Below are 21818 nucleotides of genomic sequence, written 5' to 3'. Positions count from 1 at the left end.
ATCTTCTCAAATCTTAATACATTAACAATACACTACCAATAATTCACGTGTAAATAATACTGATGTGGTCGATTTCAATGAACATTAAATGAAATGTTTGTTTTCTTCTAAATGTCTATACTTGAACATTCTGTTAATTTCGAACAGAGATCACTTTTACGGAGTTTTATCAGATGATGCAGCAATCACTGAGGAATCTCCAACACATAACTCAATAATCCAGGAGAGAGTCATCTAAAATTAAAACTATTAGTGCAATATTGCTAAATTATTAGTGTTATTTAATAAATTATTAATCCCATAAATGTCTCTCAATTAAATGATAAGTTATGGAGTTCCAAATATTATAATATTTTTCGCATTCCCATTTTTCTTTTTTTTTAAATTTGAATCGCTTCATTTGGGTCACTCGTTGTTTAGTCGAATATAGTATTTAATAGTATTATTCAGGTATATATCTATCACATAAATCTCTCTCAGCAGCTACTATATAAACGCTCAACATGGGTTGCTAGGGAACAATATTAATAAGAATAAGTGATGAATAATCTATCCTGTTCTAGGCGAGCAATATTTCTGTATCACAGATATCCAAAAACTTCAACACTAAAATGTGAATATCTTTGAAACGGTTTGATATATTTATGAGCGATTTCCACCATTCATTGTCTCTTGAAATTCTTTATTATTTGAATCTTGTATTAAAACCTTCCCATAGAAAATTTTTGATTCAATTTTTTTTCAATTTGAATAAGAATCCCAGTGGAGCCCACTGTTATATTATCTTTGGAAAAGGAACATTAAGCTGTTTTCCTATTAATATTACGCTGTAGGCCTACGTGAATCCATAGGACTTCATAGGTTTCTCCGTATGGGTAAATGATTCAGAATCAGAATTCAAATTTTGTTAAATCAATAATACCAACGACATAGCAACTGCCATCACAATTTGTATTATTAATATTACGCGTATGCTACTGAAGGATAATAGTCAGGCAGACACACAGGAGCAAGTTATTTTGTATCATGCAGTACTTTCAATGTTACTTTTATATCCTGAAAAAGGACGAAGAAGTGAGTAAAATATTTTGTTGTTCAACGAACTTGACCTGTAAAAAGGTTCGAAAAGTGCATGTTCAAAATTTGAAGCTGATCGATCAACTCTTTCTAAAGTTATTGTAGTGCATTCAAACAAACAAGCAAACCCACAGACTGGCAACAACTTTGAACTTGAGTAAAAAGTAAGAACTTGCTAACGCTCGTTCAACAAATATTATTGAGAGAACAACGGGCGGTATTATCAAGTTGGGAGCACATAATTTGAAGGAGTCAAATTATTTCAGGATTGTGTATTTCACAAGAGAGTGTGATTCTGAGGGATATAGGCCTATAGTGAGAAAGTGAAGAAGTGAGGATTTAATTATTGCAGTTTTAGTTTTTTTTGCACGGCCGGCCCTCTCTCACATTCAACCATCAACCCTCCAGTACGATGCTACATCAACTATATTATACAATCCTACTCGGTGGAATGGGGGAATTCACAATATTACAAGCAAGAGTTGATAGTAATGAATATTATTGACACAAAGAAATTTACAAATCTAGGCATGGGAAAGTCAAATTCAAGATAGGTTGTAGATAATTATGTCTGAAGCATTGTATGAAATAATAACAAAACCCTGAGGGGTTTTGAAGAAAGGAGAGCATTAGCACACAACCGGGTAAGAGAGAGAGTTAGAGAGTTAGAGAGAGAGAGAGAGTGTGTGTTAGACAGAGAGAGAGAGAGAGTGTGAGAGAAAGGCGCAGGAGTGATAGAGAGAGGGTGATGGAGGGGGAGAGAGAGAATGAGAGAGGAAGCAATAGAACTAAATAAGGTTGAGATAAGAGACAATGTCACGCAGGAGTATTGTCCAATGGTGGTCACACACACACACTTCTACAGTCACACCAAGTTCTAAAAAGAATATTTCAAAGAAAGTACAGTCTGTGCCAAAATTGAAACCAGTTTACTTCCAAGCTATTCTGCCAGCTTAACTGACATAAGCGTCAAAAGCTGATAGCGACAACCAGAGACTGTTTTCCAGGTAGAGAAATTAGTCACGGACTCGCCCTGCCAAAACAAGACACTTCTTTTTCAGCACAAGAACGACAAAAGTAGCCACCGCCAAAACAAGACTGATTTTCAGTGCTAGGATGGATGTGTCTGACTTTGACGGTGGTGTATCCTGACATCGCCCCTAGTTGGTGATAGGACAGGTAAAGGAGATGGAAGAATCAGTGATAGGACAGGTTTTACAGCGGGGGCGTTTGCAAGGTAGGGTACCAGGTGGAGTTGGGATTTCATCATAGGTGAGTGATTTGTTTTTACTGAAAAATTTCTTGAGGTTGGGAGGTTGTTTATAAATGAGGGTGGGTGGTTGCTGGAAAAGGTGTTTGTCTACCAAGACAGGGATTGGAGGAGACGACATGGAACAGATCTTTAAGGACAGGTTTGAGGTTTTCAATTCCAGGGAAGTAGGTGGTACAGAGCTTTGAAGTTTGTGAATTTTTTGTAGTTGGATTAGTGTCTGTTTTGGAGGAGATTTGTTTCTGTAACAACTGTTCAGGATAGTTACATTTCAGGAGGGATTGGTGGAGTTTTTTGAGGTACTGGTCAAGGTGGTGGGGATCACTGTAAATTTTTTGGCCTCGGATTGAGAGGGAACGTGGGAGGGATTTTTTGATGTGGTAGGGATGGCAACTCTCAAAGTGTAGGAACTATTGAGTGTGGGTGGATTTGGTGAAAGTATTGGTGGATAAGATATTGGAGTTGGAAAGGATTACATTGACATCTAGGAAGTTGATTGAGGATTCAGAAATATTCCAGGTGAAGGAGACAGAGTAGTTGGACTTGAGTTGATTGAGGAAGTGGAAGAGGGTATCATGTCCATGAGGCCATATGAGGAATATGTCATCAATGAAACGGAGCCATATCAGGGGGGATAGGGTTTGTTTGGAAAGGAAATCCTGTTCAAGGAGGCCCATGAATAGGTTTGCATAGGATGGTGCCATCCTGGTGCCCATGGCTGTACCCTGGGTTTGAAGATAATATTTATCTTCATACCTGAAGGCATTGCTTGTGAGCACCAGTTTTGCAAGGTTTACTATGTGGGGGGGGGGGTGAAGGGTGTGGGTCGTGAGGAAAGGAAATGCTCAAGGGATTTTAAGCCTTCAGAATGAGGGATGGAAGTGTAGAGGGAGGCTACATCAATGGTAACATGGAGGAGTTGTTGGTCAGTTGGAAGGGTTGTTTTTCTTAGGATATCTATGAAGTGGAAGGAGTCTCTGATATGAGAGGGTAGGGAGGCAACAATGGGTTGGAGGTGGAAATTAACAAGGGCAGAGATTCGTTCAATTGGGCTATTTATGCTTGAAACAATGGGACGACCAGGACTGCCTTTTTATGGGTTTTTGGAAGAAGATAGAAGTGTGGTGTGTTGGGAGAGTCTGGCTGTTGATGTCTGAGTCCGAGAGGCTTCAATTCCACAATTCCTTCTCCAATTTTAGTCTAATTCCTTTTTGATTTCTAATTTTAAATCTCCTCTTTTCTATCAATTCATAAGCTACACCTTTCCTTATTCATAACCCACTCAAATCTTAAATAACCCGTTTGTAACCGCCCCCTACATACGCCATAATTTCCCCTGAATCTGTACCCTTTTTCTCTCCATCCGTCTGCACCGCGTAATCTGTGGTCTCTGCTGCTACAATTGACTCTCCGTGCGTACTCTGGGGTCACGATCATTTGATTTCAAACTGTACCCACTCACTGCTCGGTTGAGGAAGGAAACTCATTTTCCGAAAATTTCCGTTTCTAATGTAAGTTTGTGTCTCCTGTTTTAATTTATATTATAAACTTTAAAGTGTCTTCTGTTATGTGCTACATATATATTTTTTAGGTCCCTCGTAGGAGCATTTAGGAATGAGTCCTACGTATTCATTCGGGATCGAAGAGCATACCTCCTACCCCCTCCCACCACTTGCTTGGGCTGGCGCTTTTGGGTGAGTGAAATTCCAGGAATGTTGTCTTGTTTTGGTAGCAATGGTGCTGTAGCGGGTTTCATTGTACTGGGCGTTTGGTATTCAAAATTATCCATAAGGGAGACACATTGAGGCTGTTGTCTCTTTTATTTAGAGAGCCTTGCTTTTCGATTTCGAACGCCTCTCTCACAATCCTGACTTGAAAATCTCGAATGCTGGCTATTTGTTTGGAATTCACGAAATTTATTGTATGACCAGTATTTTTCACATGGTTATATAGGGCTGAGGTTGATTGTTGATTTTTTATGCTTAATTTATGTTCATCTATTCTAGCAGAGATTCTCCTATTTGTTTGGCCTACATATTGCTTGTCACAGTTCAGGCAGGGGATACTGTAGACTCCTTGGTTTTCAAGCTCTAGTTTGTTGATGGTTTTTTTTTAAGATTTGGGAAATGAGTAGATGGGGTTTGAACAATGGTTTGATTTTGTGGGTTTTTAATACTCTTCCAATTCTGTCTGTGGTGCCCTTGATGTATGGGAGGAGTACTGTTTTTTCAAAAGATTCTTCTTTTTCTTGTTGATTCCCTTAAGTGTTTTTAATCTATCCGTGTCGTATATATATACGACACGAATAGATTAAAAACACTTTAAAACTTACATTTAAATGAGAATTTTCGGGAGTGGGGCCCCCTTTGTCAACAATCAGACAGGAAGTGAATTTGATTGCCAAAGGGGCCCAGCTCCCGAAAATTCTCGTTTAAATGTAAGTTTTCAAGTGTATATATATATATATATATATATATATATATATAATATATATATATATATATATATATATATATAATATATGTTTATTTATAGCTTAACAGAAAACACACACATATACAGAGTGTTTCAGAAGTAGTGTCGAGAATTTTAGGGTATTGTACCTGGATGCTAGGAGACTACAAATGTCATATTTGAAGTGTCCAAAACTCAGCGGTTATCCTTATAGCTGCCATTTTGTTTTTTCACTTAAAAATTTTTATCTCAAGAACGAAATGTTGTATTGATCTGAAATTTGGCATGAATATTTATGCTATAAAGACTCAACTATAAAAAATAAAAAAAAAATTTTTCGTTGAAATTTTTCAAAATGGCGGCCATTTTAATTTTTGATGGCAAATATCTCGAAAACCGCCCATTTTACAGAAAATTTACAAGAGACAAAAAGTTAGCAAATTTTTTCACGATTCCAATGATACCTAATTTATTAAGATTGGTCGAAGAATAACAGAGAAATTAATTTTTTTCGTACTGCATGCATGACCACTTTTCACCATTTAAAGATCAATATTAATTTTTTAATTCCAGATGTATTTAAGATGAAGCTTTGAAACTCGGTATGGTTCCATATGGGCAAACAGATGATTTTACAATGGTTTTCAGATGATAATGTTTGTCTTGTAAAAGTATTGTTGTTTCATTAAAAGTAAAGAACCAGATGTAGTGCTTCCTATTTCTTAGTCTCACGTTTCCTAGGTCTTATTTCTATCTTAAATTTCCAGTTTCAATATTTTCTTACGTTGCTTCTACACAAATATTTAATTATTGTAATGGAATTTAGTTCGCTGGAGTACACCGATATTCACTTCATGTATGGAGCAGCTCTTGGCAATGCGACCGAAGCAAGAAGAATGTATGCAGCTGCATTTCCAAACCGCCGTCTCCCTTCCGACAAGGTGTTCACAAGAACTCACAATCGGCTGAGAGAAGTTGGTTCATTTGAACGGAACAGGGTAATTGCTGGTAGGCCTCGAGCAGTTCGAAATGTTGCTTTTGAAGAGGAAGTATTGCAGAAATTCGATTTCAATCCTAGAACGAGTACGAGAGCAGTTGCAAAGCAAATCAATTCAAGTGCTTCTTCTGTGTGGCGTGTACTAAACAAGGAAAGACTTCACCCCTTCCGCTTTCAAAAAGTTCACTCATTGGTTGAACGCGACTATGAGCCAAGAGTAAACTGTGCCCGTTGGTTTCTTCAGCAAGACATTATCCAACCAAATTTTCTAGAAAATGTGTTATTTACCGATGAGTCCAGCTTTACAAGAGAAGGAATCTTCAACTCTCGCAACAGTCACGTCTGGGCCTTAGACAATCCTCATGAGGTCAAAGTGCGTGGTTATCAGCATAGATTTTCGCTGAATGTTTGGACGGGTATCTTAGGTAATCGCGTGATTGGACCATACATTCTTCCTAATCGTCTGAATTCTCCCACGTACATTACTTTTTTAAGAGACATACTACCAGAACTTTTGGAAGATGTGCCTCTTGCAAACAGATATAATATTTGGTTTCAACATGATGGTGCCCCTGCTCATTTCGGAAATGTTGTTACGGACTTTCTGAACATGACCTATCGTCAGCGGTGGATTGGGCGGGGTGGACCAGTACCGTGGCCCGCACGTTCACCTGACCTCAACCCTTTAGATTTTTTTTCTGGGGCCATATGAAAGACCTTGTTTACAGCACGCCATTATAAAAAAAATTAATATTGATCTTTAAATGGTGAAAAGTGGTCATGCATGCAGTACGAAAAAAATTAATTTCTCTGTTATTCTTCGACCAATCTTAATAAATTAGGTATCATTGGAATCGTGAAAAAATTTGCTAACTTTTTGTCTGTTGTAAATTTTCTGTAAAATGGGCGGTTTTCGAGATATTTGCCATCAAAAATTTAAAATGGCCGCCATTTTGAAAAATTTCAACGAAAAATTTTTTTTTTATTTTTTATAGTTGAGTCTTTATAGCATAAATATTCATGCCAAATTTCAGATCAATACAACATTTCGTTCTTGAGATAAAAATTTTTAAGTGAAAAAACAAAATGGCAGCTATAAGGATAACCGCTGAGTTTTGGACACTTCAAATATGACATTTGTAGTCTCCTAGCATCCAGGTACAATACCCTAAAATTCTCGACACTACTTCTGAAACACCCTGTATATATATATATATATATATACAGAGTGTTTCATTATGGTAAAATAATTTAATACGTGATAGTAGAGGTAAAAATAAGAAAAAAACTTCTTATAAACATATATCCATAAACGCTTCATTACCGAGCTATACAGAGTGAGAGATTTCGCCCGGAATTCAGTTCCTCTGGTGAAATACACCGATGCTGAATTGTTTGGGGACTAGTTTTTGAAAAACTTATGCTGGATTCATATGGAAAAATATCTGCAAAATTGAATAAAACTAGTCTGGAAGCTGTAGTGTGAGTAGTTTTTGAGAAAAAAGTTGAAATATGCAAAAAATTTAAGTAGAAAAACACAGACTTCTACGTTTTATGCCCAATAACTTTCTTTAATGACCAGTAAACAAATAATTTTTCGCAATGAAAATTGTAGAGAATTTAATTCTGAAAAGAATTATGTAAGCTGTGTAAACTAAATTTGAATAAAAAGTTGGATAAAATGTATTCTTATGTAGTACATTACACCACAAAAATTTTCTGTTTTATGAGGAGAGAACTAATAACTCATAAGTTGTAGCTGATTGCAAATAAAATATTCGGTTTTTTAGAAATTTTTTTTTATATGAAAGTAGCATATCTAAATGACATTACATTTATACCAAAAGACTAGTAGATTATACCATTAAGCCTGGGAGGAAGCTCGAACAGAAGTAGATGATCTCCTATGATTCCTGCCCAAATGTTTACTGAGAACTGATGTTGTGGAAGATTGGGATTGATGGCATGAGGATTCTCGGCTGCCCAAATATGTTGGTTGTGGACGTTAACGATAGCTGTTCTTGTAAAGTGTGCCTTGTCGGTAAATAAAACGGTTGTTAAAAAGTTTGGGTAAACAAGTTTTACTAAAAACCATCGGCAAATACCAGCACGGGGAATACAGTCTCGTGGCAATAGAATATGAACTTCCTGGAGGTGGTATGGATGTAATTGTTGCTCTTTTAGTATCCTCCAAATAATAGATTGATTGACATTAAACGGCACTGACAATTCTCTTGTGTTCTTCTCGGGATGTTCATAAATTTCATTAAGAATTTGTTCTTCTAACTCAACAGTCTTAGTAGATCGCGGTCTGCCTGCATAAATGTGCTCTTAGGATATCAAAGAATGTGTCTCAGACAGACATTGATGAATAGTGGCAAAAACCTTGAACTTGGACATACTCGGTTAGGAAAGTTCTCTGGATACAAACATCTTGCTTCGGAACTATTACAGTACTGTCCCATTCCATACATTAAATGCATGTCAGCTAATTCGGAGTATGAATAATGTCTAAAATTACCTGCCATTTTTTAAAAAGTTAACACTTAGCCTAACACAAAAGCAAAGTGAAATGGTTACAAATAACTGGTTAATAGGTTAAACAAAAAACACAGCGCAGCTACAGTAGGCCTAACTTACAGTTTGTTTTTTTGTTCAACAGGGAGCTAAAATATTTCTGAAAATAATTTTTAGCTGATAATTTCTTTTAAATATTTTTTTATTTGAAACAAAATAAATCAGCTGTTTTGGAACAGCTGTTCTTAAAATCGATGTTCTATTTGCAATCAGCTACAACCTATGAGTTATTAGTTCTCTCCTCATAAAACAGAAAATTTTGTGGTGTAATGAACTACATAAGAATACATTTTATCCAACTTTTATTAAAATTTAGTTTACACAGCTTACATCATTTTTTACAGAATTAAATTCTCTACAATTTTTATTGCGAAAAATTATTTGGTTACTGGTCATTAAAGAAAGTTATTGGGCATCAGATGTAGAAGTCTGTGTTTTTCTACTTAGATTTTTTGCATATTTCAACTTTTTTCTCAAAAACTACTCACACTACAGCTTCCAGACTAGTTTTATTCAATTTTTCAGATATTTTCCATATGAATCCAGCATAAGTTTTCAAAAAACTAGTCCCCAAACAATTCAGCATCGGTGTATTCCACCAGAGGAACTGAATTCCGGGCGAAATCTTTCACCCTGTATAGCTCGCTGATGAAGCGTTTATGGATATATGTTTATGAGAACTTTTTTCTTATTTTTACCTCTACTATCACGTATTAAATTATTTTACCATAATTATGAATCACCCTGTATATACCACTTCTTTACGTGATAGTAGAGGTAGAAATAAGAAAAAAACTTCTTATAAACATATATCCATAAACGTTTCATTACCGAGCTATACAGAGTGAAAGATTTCGCCCGGAATTCAGTTTCTCTGGTGAAATACACCGATGCTGAATTGTTTGGGGACTAGTTTTTGAAAAACTTATGCTGGATTCATATGGAAAAATATCTGAAAAATTGAATAAAACTAGTCTGGAATCTGTAGTGTGAGTAGTTTTTGAGAAAAAAGTTGAAATATGCAAAAAATCTAAGTGGAAAAACACAGACTTCTACGTTTGATGCCCAATAACTTTCTTTAATGACCAGTAAACAAATAATTTTTCGCAATGAAAATTGTAGAGAATTTAATTCTGAAATGAATTATGTAAGCTGTTTAAACTAAATTTAAATAGAAATTGAATAAAATGTATTCTTATGAAGTACATTACACCACAAAAATTTGTTTTTTATGAGGAGAGAACTAATAACTCATAAGTTGTAGCTGATTACAAATAAAATATTCTGTTTTTTAGGTAAAGTTTTTTTATAAGAAAGTAGCATATCTAAATGACATTAAACTTATACCAAAAGACTAGTAGATTATGCCATTAAGCCTGGGAGGAAGCTCGAACAGAAGTAGATGATCTCCTATGATTCCTGCCCAAATGTTTACTGAAAACTGATGTGGACGATTAGGATTGATGGCATGAGGATTCTCATCTACCCAAATATGTAGGTTGTGGACGTTAACAATAGCTGTTCTTGTAAAGTGTGCCTTGTCGGTAAATAGAAAAGTTGTTAAAAAGTTTGGGTAAACAAGTTTTACTAAAAACCATCGGCAAATACCAGCACGGGGAATACAGTCTCGTGACAATAGAGTATGAACTTTCTGGAGGTGGTATGGATGTAATTGCTGCTCTTTTAGTATCCTCCAAATAATAGATTGGTTGACATTAAACTTCACTGACAATTCTCTTGTGCTCTTCTCTGGATGTTCATAAATTTCATTAGCAACTTGTTCTTCTAACTCAACAGTCATAGTAGATCGGGGTCTGCCTGCATAAATGTGCTCTTTGGATATCAAAGAATCTGTTTCAGACAGACGTTGATGAATAGTGGCAAAAAACCTTGTACTTGGACAAACCTGGAACTCGGTTAGGAAAGTTCTCTGGATACAAACATCTTGCTTCGGAACTATTATAGTACTGTCCCATTCCATACATTGAATGCATGTCAGCTAATTCGGAGTATGAATAATGTCTAAAATTACCTGCCATTTTTTAAAAAGTTAACACTTAACACAAAAGCAAAGTGAAATGGTTACAAATAACTGGTTAATAGGTTAAACAAAAAACACGGCGCAGCTACAGTAGGCCTAACTTACAGTTTGTTTTTTTGTTCAACAGTGAGCTAAAATATTTCTGAACTTCAAAAACTAGTTTTTCAAAAACTAGTCCCCAAACAATTCAGCATCGGTGTATTTCACCAGATGAACTGAATTCCGGGCGAAATCTTTCACCCTGTATAGCTCGCTGATGAAGCGTTTATGGATATATGTTAATAAGAACTTTTTTTTCTTATTTTTACCTCTACTATCACGTATTAAATTATTTTACCATAATTATGAATCACCCTGTATATAGGGTGTCCCACCAAGGTTGTAACAGCCGTTGACCATAGATTCCACTCGACATTTCTGACAAAATATGTTTTGTAAAATTTTCTCCTATCGACCTTAGTTTTCGAGATATATAGATTTTTCGATATTTTCAGAATATGGCTACTTCCGGTCATTAAATACTCAATAACTCGAAAACTACTGGTCGAATTTAAATTTCAAGGGTATTGTTGGAAATAGAAAAACATTTCAAACAAGATTGATGTAATTTTATCTGTTGTTAGATATTTTGTAATTTTTTATTAGGGCTTAAACTTGAGAAAATGCCATTCTTCAAATTGAAAGTCAAATTTCAAACCGATTTTTCTCAATTTTTCTCCGGATAATTATAATGATTTCAATATTTCAAAAACTTTTCCATTTCATAAGCTTTCGAATGAGTATAAATTCGAAAGGTAAGTTCCATTATAAAGTGTTCAAAACTGCTAATATCTGGAATGAACACCTTCAAAAAGAGGAAATTCACAAACAGCATGCATCAAGTAGTGATCCTAAAAGCAGAGAAAACTCCTATAATTGTATTCTTATAAATTCTGTATAATTGTATAATTGTATTCTGTGCTAAAAGGGTGAAATCACCTGATTATTGCATTATTTTCTGTAGTACATAGTCTTAATCCTATATAAAATATTAATCATACAATTTTACAAGATCCAACAAAATTTATTCATAGAATAATAATAAAAAGAAGATGAATGACAGAATTAAAAAAAAAAACTGATGGCAATCATTCAGATGGTAATCACATATCATGCTAACTGCTTACAGGAATTCAAAATAGCCTGTAGCATTTCTGTTTATGCAACTTCTGCTGCATTTCATCAAGCTTAGAGTTGCCCGTCTCATTTCGTTGGGACGTGTCTCCATTACTTTAAACGTCAATCGAATTCTGAGAATCAGTTCCTCCCTGGTCTCCATGATCCATGTAAACTTTACTTTTCACAACCCCCCAAAAGTAGAAGTCTATTGGAGTAAGATCAGGCGAGCGTGGTGGCCAACTTAGGGGTCCACCTCGGCCAATCCACCGCCCAGCATAATTGTTATCGAGCCACCCACGGACGTTTCTAGCATAATGAGGGAGGCAGCCATCCAACTGGAGCCTCATATTCTGCCTCAAATTGAGAGGCAGGTCTTCCATCAATTCGTGAAGCTCATTTACCAGAACGTCCATATAAACTTCACCATTTATTCTTGCAGGGAAAATGAAAGGTCCATGTATGTGTATTGCGGAAAATTACAGCACCAGTTCTTGTGAACGTAATTTTATCTGTGATCTGTCAATAAAATGTTTGAAACACAATCTTGTGCTAACATCCAACGGCAATCTTCAAACAGTATCAGGTTCATTCAACTCTCGAACTGGGTATCATGAAATAGTCGAAAGTTATTCTTCTTCGATATTCTTTGAAATATTGAAATCATTATAATTATCCGGAGAAAAATTGAGAAAAATCGGTTTGAAATTTGACTTTCAATTTGAAGAATGGCATTTTCTCAAGTTTAAGCCCTAATAAAAAATTACAAAATATCTAACAACAGATAAAATTACATCAATCTTGTTTGAAGTGTTTTTCTCTTTCCAACAATACCCTTGAAGTTTAAATTCGACCAGTAGTTTTCGAGTTATTGAGTATTTAATGACCGGAAGTAGGCATATTCTGAAAATATCGAAAAATCTATATATCTCGAAAACTAAGGTCGATAGGAAAAAAGTTTACCGAACATTTCATATAGCACTTAACAGAAAACACTTTAAAGTTTTATAATATAAATATAAACAGGATACACACGACACGGATAGATTAAAAAAACCTGAAAACTTACATTAAAACGTGAATTTTCGGGAGCTGGGCCCCCTTTGTCAATCAACCAGGAAGTGAAGTGGTGCAGATTTGAACATTCTAACGGTCGTGATCACAGAGACGCGGTAGAGATGTTGTGTAGACCATAGAGCACAGACGAACGGAGGCGCACTGATTGAAGGAGCATTATGGGATTAGTTGGTGGGCCATGATTGGTTATTTCAAGCGGGAGATTTCAAATTTGAGTGGGTTATGGATAAGGAAAGGTGTAGATTATGAATTGATAGACAAGAGGAGATTTAAAATTAAAAATCCGAAATGAAGTAGAATAAAATTAGAAAATGGAATTATAGAATTGAATTGGAATTAAATTTATTTTCATTTTAATTTTTATTTAAAATTTATTATATATTTGATAGCTGTGAAATTTCTTATATATATGATGATATTTATTTCAATATTATTGGACAGTTGGTGTAGAGTTGATAGTTATGGTACTATTGCTGTTTGTTGAGACCAGGACTTGAAGTAGCTCCAGTCGTGGTGTTTATATATATATATTTTTTTTTTCTAGGGAATGTATTCAGTGGAAAGGTGGCTGTATACAACGAGTGTGTAGAGAGAATTGATATCGAATTTCTTTTGAATATAATAAATTGGATCAACTAGATAGTAGTTTTACTTACTACACAATCAACAATGGTTTGTTCCAATGAATAGAATTGGCATCAAATCTTGTTGAATGGATTGTGTATAATATTGTAAAAATAATTTTCAATACGAGGAAATTTCCAACTCCGTTGTTCAAGATATACTAAAATATGTAAGGAAATTTACGGCTCGGACGTTGTCCAATGTAGCTGATATGGTATTCCCATAACGAAGAAAGGTCCCGGGATAGATTTCCAGGATAAACATTTTTCTAAAGATTAACAGATATTTTTTTCAATTATTCTTCGTTACCAAGTTCTTAAAACCAGTTCATCAGAGGATTGGAATAAAATATCCACAGTATAAATACTGATTTTAAAAGAAATATTCAGGCCAATAACAATCGAAAGGATCTCACCAAGTCAAATCTCAACTCCAAACCAAGAGCAACAAGCAAATAGTCATAACTTATACTAATGCCTTCTTTGGTTCTGACTATATTGTTGGCTGGTTCAAAAGAAATCACCGAATCTTTCACCCAATGAGCGCCTGCTGGAAGAATGTTTCTCATTGGTCGAGCTGCATCAGAAACCTTTTTAATCCCTCCTCCAACTAACGTCAACATTGGTTGATAATAATGTACCTAAAATAAAAACAAAAATTAGGATCAACAGTTTTGCGTTTGCCTTACTATCCGATTGATGTTAGGCTATAGATATTTTTTGTCAGGATATAGGTTTTCTAAAATGCCATTAATAATATTGTTTCAACCATTCTGATTTCTAATTTGAAATAATGCTCAGTTTGCAACTGTGACAAACACCTGAAAGTATAATTAGATAAATGAGTAAGCAGTTCAAGCAAGCACTTGAATGAAAATAAGTGGTATTTTCTGGGTAACAGAGAACTAGATAACAGGTTTCGTTCATTGTTATAATTGAATAACAAATAGAACTTTGAACTTTTTTAGTTATTAAACACATTGAACTTATTCAATAACTATAACCAATAACTATAACAATTTTTTTTCTTGTTCTTAATATTTCATTAATTTTAAAGGGTACTATAATTCTATTTTATAACTATAACCAAATTCACGAATTGTCTTTAGAGCTTTATCCATGGAGAAGCAGGAGAAATATTCTGCTGTTTTTGTTGGAAGCATTTCTCTCAGAATTTTCTATATTCAATTGAAAAAGTTTTTTAACTAAGTAGGGTAAATTCGAAACATGTTGAACAAATTCTTGAAATGTAGTTATTTTCCTTTGGCAGAGCATCCACCCATATGGAACTAGAGAAAGATTGTGGCTGGATGTGCCTTATCAAAGGTTGGCCAGGCCTGATCCATCTGTTCATCAGACTACGACAAATTACCAATATTGGCCACAAATCTACCTGATGTGGGGCATGAGACGTATGCTATTGGATAACCGTCTGTACTCACTGCCTAAGTTTTTCATGTTGGATAGCGGCATGGCAAGCTCTTATTTTGTATTATTTATTTATAAAGGGCTACTTAATAATTGTATTATAAGAAATAACTAGTACCCTTTTTACTTTTTGATAACACGATTTTGAGTATTCATCACATTATCAATTGCCCAAACTTACTTGAATCAAATCAATTCTTTTGGACACTTGATAATAGGATGAATACCCTAAACCGGTCGTGTCATAAAATATAAAAATGGTACTACTAACAGGATAAGGGAAGAAAGAAGGAAGGAAGGTACTATATGATAAGAACACTATTTTATATATAATCGCAATCAATGACTTTTGTCTCAATCTGTGACTTCTTGTCATTTTTGGTACTGACAGGCCTTTAATTATCTTGACGTGCCCTTGTTTTTTTTTAACCTTATTACTCAACTTGAAATCAAATAAAATACCTAACATAAATTTTATTTTGGTGGACGTCAATATACTCTTGAGGTAACGCCTTTAATGGTTTTTTTCAAAAAAAAAACCATTAGTTCAGTCTTCTTTTATTTGTCAATGCAAGAGTTGCCTTGCATTTACAGAAGATCTATGGTTTTATTTAGTTTTCAATCAACTCAATGGTTCATAACAATAATTACAGTATTATAATGATAAGGTTACTTTGTTATTGTGATCCATAATGAATATTAATTTGTTAACAATTGGAATACTTACATCACTGGGTTCAACAATGATGACGTGATTTTTATCCAATTTCGAAGCAAATTTGGAAGCAACACTGCAGCCACCAGCTCCTCCACCCAGTACAAGCAGTTCGCAACTGTAAAAATAAATTACTTCGACTAACATTCCTATAAGATACAACGTTTGCTACTCATACTTATAAGTGATAACAGTAGAAAGGAATTTGAAATTTATAATAGACATAAAACTGATACATGATGGCCAATTAAGCTTTACGTGATTTAAGAATGTGATTTATTCGTCATATGAATTACAATATAATGTAAGCTTCGAATCAATGTCTTTTAATGGGTCGATTCAATAAAAACTAGGCTAGCAAACAAATTTCATGCGGTTGGAGTATTTGCTAAGCGCTAAGGAATGACACCTTTTTAGTTAAATTTGAAAAATTTATTAGTCCATTTGAGGTAATTTGAAAAGTTTGAAAACTTTCTCAATTATCACAAATATTGACAGTCTAAAAGTATAGGGACTTGTGTTATGATGACTGATAACAGCTGTGGTAGTTGTAATGGAAACGTGATCATGAATAATTGTTTGTGGTGTGAATAATAATTATTGCATTAAATGGCGAGTTGATGTTGCAATCGTGTCTTCCTTTCTAGCGTATAGTAGTACATGGTATCAGAAGTTGAAAGGAGTTAATAATGTCGAGAAAATTTGGAAGGAAAACACAACGGAGCATCAAAGATGAATTTAACGATAACTAAACTCGATCAGTAAGTTCCCAATTACCTATTCAACATGCATTTGCATTCCAAGGTCAACCTTCACAAACTTTCACTTTTATTGATTCCGAATGGTAATCTTGATCAAGTTTATTCGAGAGATTCAGGTCGGTTTCAGAATTGCGTTTTGAATCCGATATCATCCAAGTTGTGACTTTTATTTTAACGATGAACTCTAAAGCGGAAACCATAATTGAAGGTATTCATCTATCAAATGGCGAACAGAAAACGTATGCCGAGTTATAAAATGTTTCAACAAATATTTTTCAAAGAAAATCAATATAATATTTGAAAGTGCTAAGTTCAATAATCAATTTCAAAAGAAAAACGAAACGATCAGTCAGATTATAACGTGAATCTCTTTAAATTATCTAGAACGTGCAAATACGATGAGCTTTAGAGAGGAGTTAATTCGAAATCGCATCGTGGTCGGTGTGCTGGACAGTAGAATTTCACTTTCACTTCAAATAAATTCCGAATTGATTTACAAAATGCAATCGATCGAGAAGGCTGTGCAAATGCTGAAAATAAACTTTCTACTGGCGATATTTTTCAAAGTTTTTCGATTTGTATACTATCAAGCTATCAAAATCAAAACGTTTTCTCAGGAAAACATTTTTTTCCAATCATTACTTTTTGAGATATGAGCGTCAGAATTTTAAGTTTTTGGGACAGAACATTTCAAGTTCGGTAAGAGATAAATCCATGAAGTTTAGAAGGATAGATTCTTCATAGTATTGTTGATCTAATAAAATAAAATTCTTATTAAAATATCAATTTCTGAGAAAGTTATTCAATTTATTAAAAAAGATCAAAAATAACTTTCAGTTGAGTTTTTTTCGGTCATTTTTGGTAAATTGAATAACTTTCTCAAAAATTGATACTTTCAGAAAAGTTTTGTCTTACTAGATCAACAATAACATGAAGAATCTATGCCCTGAATCTCATGGATTCATCTCTTACCGAATTTGAAATGTTCTGTCCCAAAAATTTAAACTTTAGGCGCACATATCTCAGAAAGTAATGATCGAAAAAAATGTTTTTCTGAGAAAACTTTTTCATTTTGATAGCTTCATATTACACAAATCGAAAAACTTTAAAAAATATCACCAGTAAATGAACTAAGTTTATTTTTAGCCTTTGCACAGCCTCAAACAATCGGAATTGGTAAAAGGCCAACATAAAACACAGAGATGAACCTGCTAATGATTATTTTTCCACACAAGCCCTGAAACATGAACCTGATTCAAAATCTTGTCACGATGTATATCGTAACTAGTGAGGGGAATTGAGTTTAGGGCTTGTTCTAAAGACGCTTGGGTATCTCTTGATGAAATCGCGGAGTCCAACGAGCAGCCCAGCCGCTGGGCTACCGCTCAGCAGTGCTGCACATACTTACTCCCCTCCCTCTCGGCCACTGAGGGAAGCTCGTGAAGGGCTAGTAGGAGCTCAGTCTAGTGCGGGTGTCCAGTGCGAGCGGTCGACAGAGAGAGTGAAGGAAGCAGCGCGCAACTAGCAACATAGTACATCTCGTATCCTGAGTGTACTCCAACTCCTTCAACTACTAGGAGTTGTGTCTGAGGTTAACGGGGGTTAATCGAAGACTCTGGAAGCTCCGAGATTCAGCTCTCACTTGGGCGAGTGTTGTTCGATCATTTCGACGACTTTTGGCAGTAACCTGCCTGTTTCAACCAGTAGCGACAAGTCAGGTTTTGGCTAAAACCTGACTGGACCCTGGTACATCATCGCGGGAACCAGGAAGGGTAAGAGGATCTCGAACAAGGCTTGGGAAGGCCTTCCTTGACTCCGCGACGCGATCCTGACCCCAGGAAAACACCCGGTGCCCGAGGTTAGGGACCCGGTGACCAAAGGTGAAGCCCAGTGCGCGGGCTCCTATAGCTTGCTAATTTGCCTTCGAATAGCAGGAGGACCTCGAGAAAGGCTTGGGAAGGCCTTCCTCGACTCCATGACACAATCCTGACCCCAGGAAAACACCCGGTGCCCGAGGTTAGGGACCCGGTGACCAACTACAGCAATCAGTTCCAAGGCTCTCAAACCCTGCTATTTCGGATCCTAATAGCAGGAGGACATCTAGTGGCAATCGGGAACGTTACTCCCGTAACAGAGACCCCCCTCACGGCAGACACAAGGTCGTTCCTACGACCATGCCCAACCCTGTTAGGCAGTGCGAAAGCACGGCCCCTCTTACCTAAAAGAGGGAAGCATTTCTCCAAGGTGCTCAAGACCCTGTTTCAACCCCCGACTCGAACGAGGGTGGTTGGCGGACGCCCCACCAAGTCTCCCGTCCCCTGCTGTGGCCCACCCCAGTTGCCGACTGAGTCTAGCCGGCCCAGAGCGACACTGGGAATTCTGGTAGAAGAAGGTGTGGGCAAAAATCTACTCAGAAGATTGGCACACGAACGTGGGGCTCAAGGTAGGAGGAGAAAAGCAGCAATGAGTACAGAAGAGAAGTGTATTTGCGCCGGAGAGGACAAGGAGGCGCGAGAGGAGAGCAGTGATCCAGGAGTGTCCTGGATCTACAAACTCCACCGTAATGAAGCAATGGAGCTAGCAGCTTCGGCGGGGTTACCTACAACAGGTACAATGGCGGAGCTGAGGAAGTTTCTAGTGAATCATCACAGGAGGATGGCAGGCGAATCTAGCAGTCTGAACCAGGCTAGCAATGGAGCTAGTGCGAGCTACCACGAGGCGGAAGGTGCAACGTCTCTGTGGCCTCCTGTAGAGGAGGATCACCAGGAGTCTTCTAGACTCGGAAAACTACCTGAGGAGGCATCACCAGCTTCAGATGGCGAGTCATGTCATTCATGGGTGTATCAATTGCAGAACAGAGATGCCATCGAATTGCTCTTGGACTTGGTGCCTACTGAAGGCACCTGTTCTGAGTTGAGGAGAGCGTTGGCAGAGCAGCAGCAGCGATTCCTCATAATGCTACCACTGCCTCCAAGTGAAGAGCAATGATGCAACCAGTGTTGCTGAGATCAATGCCGGCTAATGCAGATACTGGTCCACTGTATCATGCAAGACCTGCATTAGTGAGACCAGAGGTGTCACCGGCTCATCAGTACAGGCCCGACACGCACCGCGATCACCGATCCAAGCTGCAGCACCTCACACTCCATTTATGAACCTAGGAACGGTGTGTGAAAAAGTTCGGGGATGAAGGTTGTTATATGATGGCAACGGAGACACTCCTAGTTTCCTGGAGCGCCTCGAGGAATTACAACAAGCCTACGGGTTGACAGGGGAGCAGTTGTTCTCAGCGCTACCAGAAATGCTAGTGGGAAGGTGTTCCTTATGGATGCGGAACCAAAGGAGTTTCTGGCATCATTGGAACGATTTTGTAAGAGACTTTCAGTCTCGTTACTATCCAGCAACCTATGAGGAGGACCTGGATACTCAAATCCTGGGTCGATGGCAGTGTGAAGGCGAGGCCATTGATGACTACATAGAAGAACTTCAGACCCTCATGAGGCGGAGAGGAGATTTCTCAATCAGCCACCAGCTGCAGAGGCTCTACAAGAATCTTCTACCTCAGTACCAGCTGTACATCAGGGAAGCCGAAGTCTATTCAGTGGACAACCTGCTCAAGCTGGCCAGGCAGTATGAGCAGATAAAGTCGGAGGAGAAAAGTGCTCAACAGAGGCAGTGGGCTGTGAAACAGGAGGAGGAGGTTCGTAAACCTGTGAAATTGCGCCCCGAGCCTGAACCTACAACCTAACGGCGAGCAGAGTCAACTCCAGTGGGACCTGTGTACTGGCAGTGCAAGAAGGTGGGTCACTGGAGGTCAGAGTGCCCTGAGATTTCTCTCTACATGACATGTAGGAAGCCTCGTCCCAGTTGCACCTGTGAGAGAGACCAGAAGAGGACAATGGACAAAGCCACTGTGGTGAGAACCAGAAACCAGCTTCAACTGGAACTGGAGTCACAGTTCGACAACAGGCTGTATACCACAGTCAAGGTAGCTGGCCACCAATATCGAGCTTTACTTGATACACAAGCTGAATCCAACTACTTAAGCTTAGCAATGTTCGCAAGCTTAGAGGCAGCTGGGTGTGCAAGGAGAACACCTACAGAGAGGGGTGCGATCTTGGCAAATGGAACAGCGGCGCAGCTGTATGAGAAGGTGGAAATCAACCTGAAAGTCGGCCAAGAGATGCTACCCACAGTGATGACAATCATGGAGGGATTATCGCCCAAATTTTTATTTGGTATGCAGTTCCTGCAGGAGCACAGGGTGAAAATCGACACCCTCACCCGTATCATGGAGTGGGAGCCTCAACCCAGGGAGAAGGGTGCTCCAACCACCCAGAAGACTGTGAAGGTCCAAGGGAGGGAGATGAAGTCCGGTGCAGCTGCGATAGACATGCAAGGAAAGTGTCCACAACCCCAGGAGACACACGTCTTCATGCTGGTATGTGTCCAAGATGTCTGGCTCAATGCACTGGTTGATACCGGGGCTGAGTTGTCCTATGTTTCTGGAGAGGCAGCACAATGACTGAAGACGTCTGGCGATTGCCAGATTTAACCAATTAGTCATAAACCTGTTTTGGTGACTGGAGAGAAGCTTCCCGTGGTGGAGGAGCTGAAGCTGACTGCCAAGGTGTGCAGTAGACGAGTCTACTTGGTAATTAACCAGGAGAAGTGCCAATTCCTGAAGTGAGAGCTACACTACTTGGATCACATAGTGACGGAGCAGGGACTCAGGACCAATCCTGAAACAGGATGAGGCTGAGGATGCTCCGGAGTTTTCTCGGGTTGGCGTCCTGGTATAGGAGGTTTGTCCCGAATTTTTCGGACCTTGCAACCCCATTGCACCGGTTGTTGAAGGTAGGAGTAAAGTGGCACTGTGGACCAGAAGAGGAGAGGGCCTTCCAGGAGATAAAGGAGGCCCTCACTAGATCACCAGTGCTCACGTATCCTCACTTTGAACTTCCGTTCACACTCCAGACAGTTGCCTCAGAATATGGATTAGGATCTGTACTTACCCAGGAGGTTGATGGAGAGGAGAAGGTCATTGCCTATGCAAGCAGAGGGCTCAAGGGGGCCGAACTGAGGTATTCCACTACCGAAAAGGAATGCCTGGCTGTGATTTTTGCATTGAGAAAATTCAAGCCCTATATAGAGGGATACAAGACTACAGTGATCACAGATCACCAGGCTCTAAAGTGGCTCAGAGCCATCCCAAACCTGACAGGAAGGCTCGCGAGATGGGCCTTGGAGATGCAGCAGTACAACTTGGTCATCAAATACTGACGAGGGAAGCTGAATGTGGTCCCTGATGTGCTCTCTCGAGCGTTGTCAGGAGGTGATGAACTGGCCAACACACACGAAGGCCAAAAGGAGGCTACAGGAGAGGTGGCCGCCATTGTCACAGAAGACGATAGATGGATAAGGAGGATGAAGAGCAATCTACTCCATCATCCAGAAAAGTATCCCGATTATATGGTGAGGGGTGAGGCATAAATCGACACATATGGGCCCGACAGCAGCCTCCTGATGCACCGGAGAGTGACAGCTGGAAGTTGTGTATCCCGAGTGGTGCACGGGCTGAAATACTTCAGCAAAGCCATGATGCACCGACAGCTGGCCATCAAGGGGTGTTCCAGACCTATC

At 38.0% G+C, this 21818-nt stretch overlaps 1 protein-coding gene across 2 annotated transcripts in view; it reads right to left on the bottom strand.

The window, feature by feature from the left end:
* Positions 1-21818, bottom strand: part of LOC111062732 (sulfide:quinone oxidoreductase, mitochondrial) — an 86754-nt gene that overhangs the window by 30165 nt on the left and 34771 nt on the right. Inside the window, exons 2-3 of one of the 2 annotated variants that reach the window (XM_039441618.1) lie at positions 15427-15532; positions 13688-13912 (exon numbers count right to left, since the gene is read on the bottom strand). In XM_039441618.1, the coding sequence (XP_039297552.1) occupies positions 13688-13912; positions 15427-15532 (331 nt within the window). The remainder of the gene's footprint in view (positions 1-13687; positions 13913-15426; positions 15533-21818) is intronic. The other variant, XM_039441619.1, reaches the window with a different exon arrangement.

The sequence above is a fragment of the Nilaparvata lugens genome, chromosome X (assembly GCF_014356525.2).
Source record: "Nilaparvata lugens isolate BPH chromosome X, ASM1435652v1, whole genome shotgun sequence".
In the NCBI taxonomy this organism is placed as follows: Eukaryota; Metazoa; Arthropoda; class Insecta; order Hemiptera; family Delphacidae; genus Nilaparvata; species Nilaparvata lugens.
Note: the sequence above shows the minus strand (reverse complement) of the source record. Positions and strands in the feature narration are given on the sequence as shown.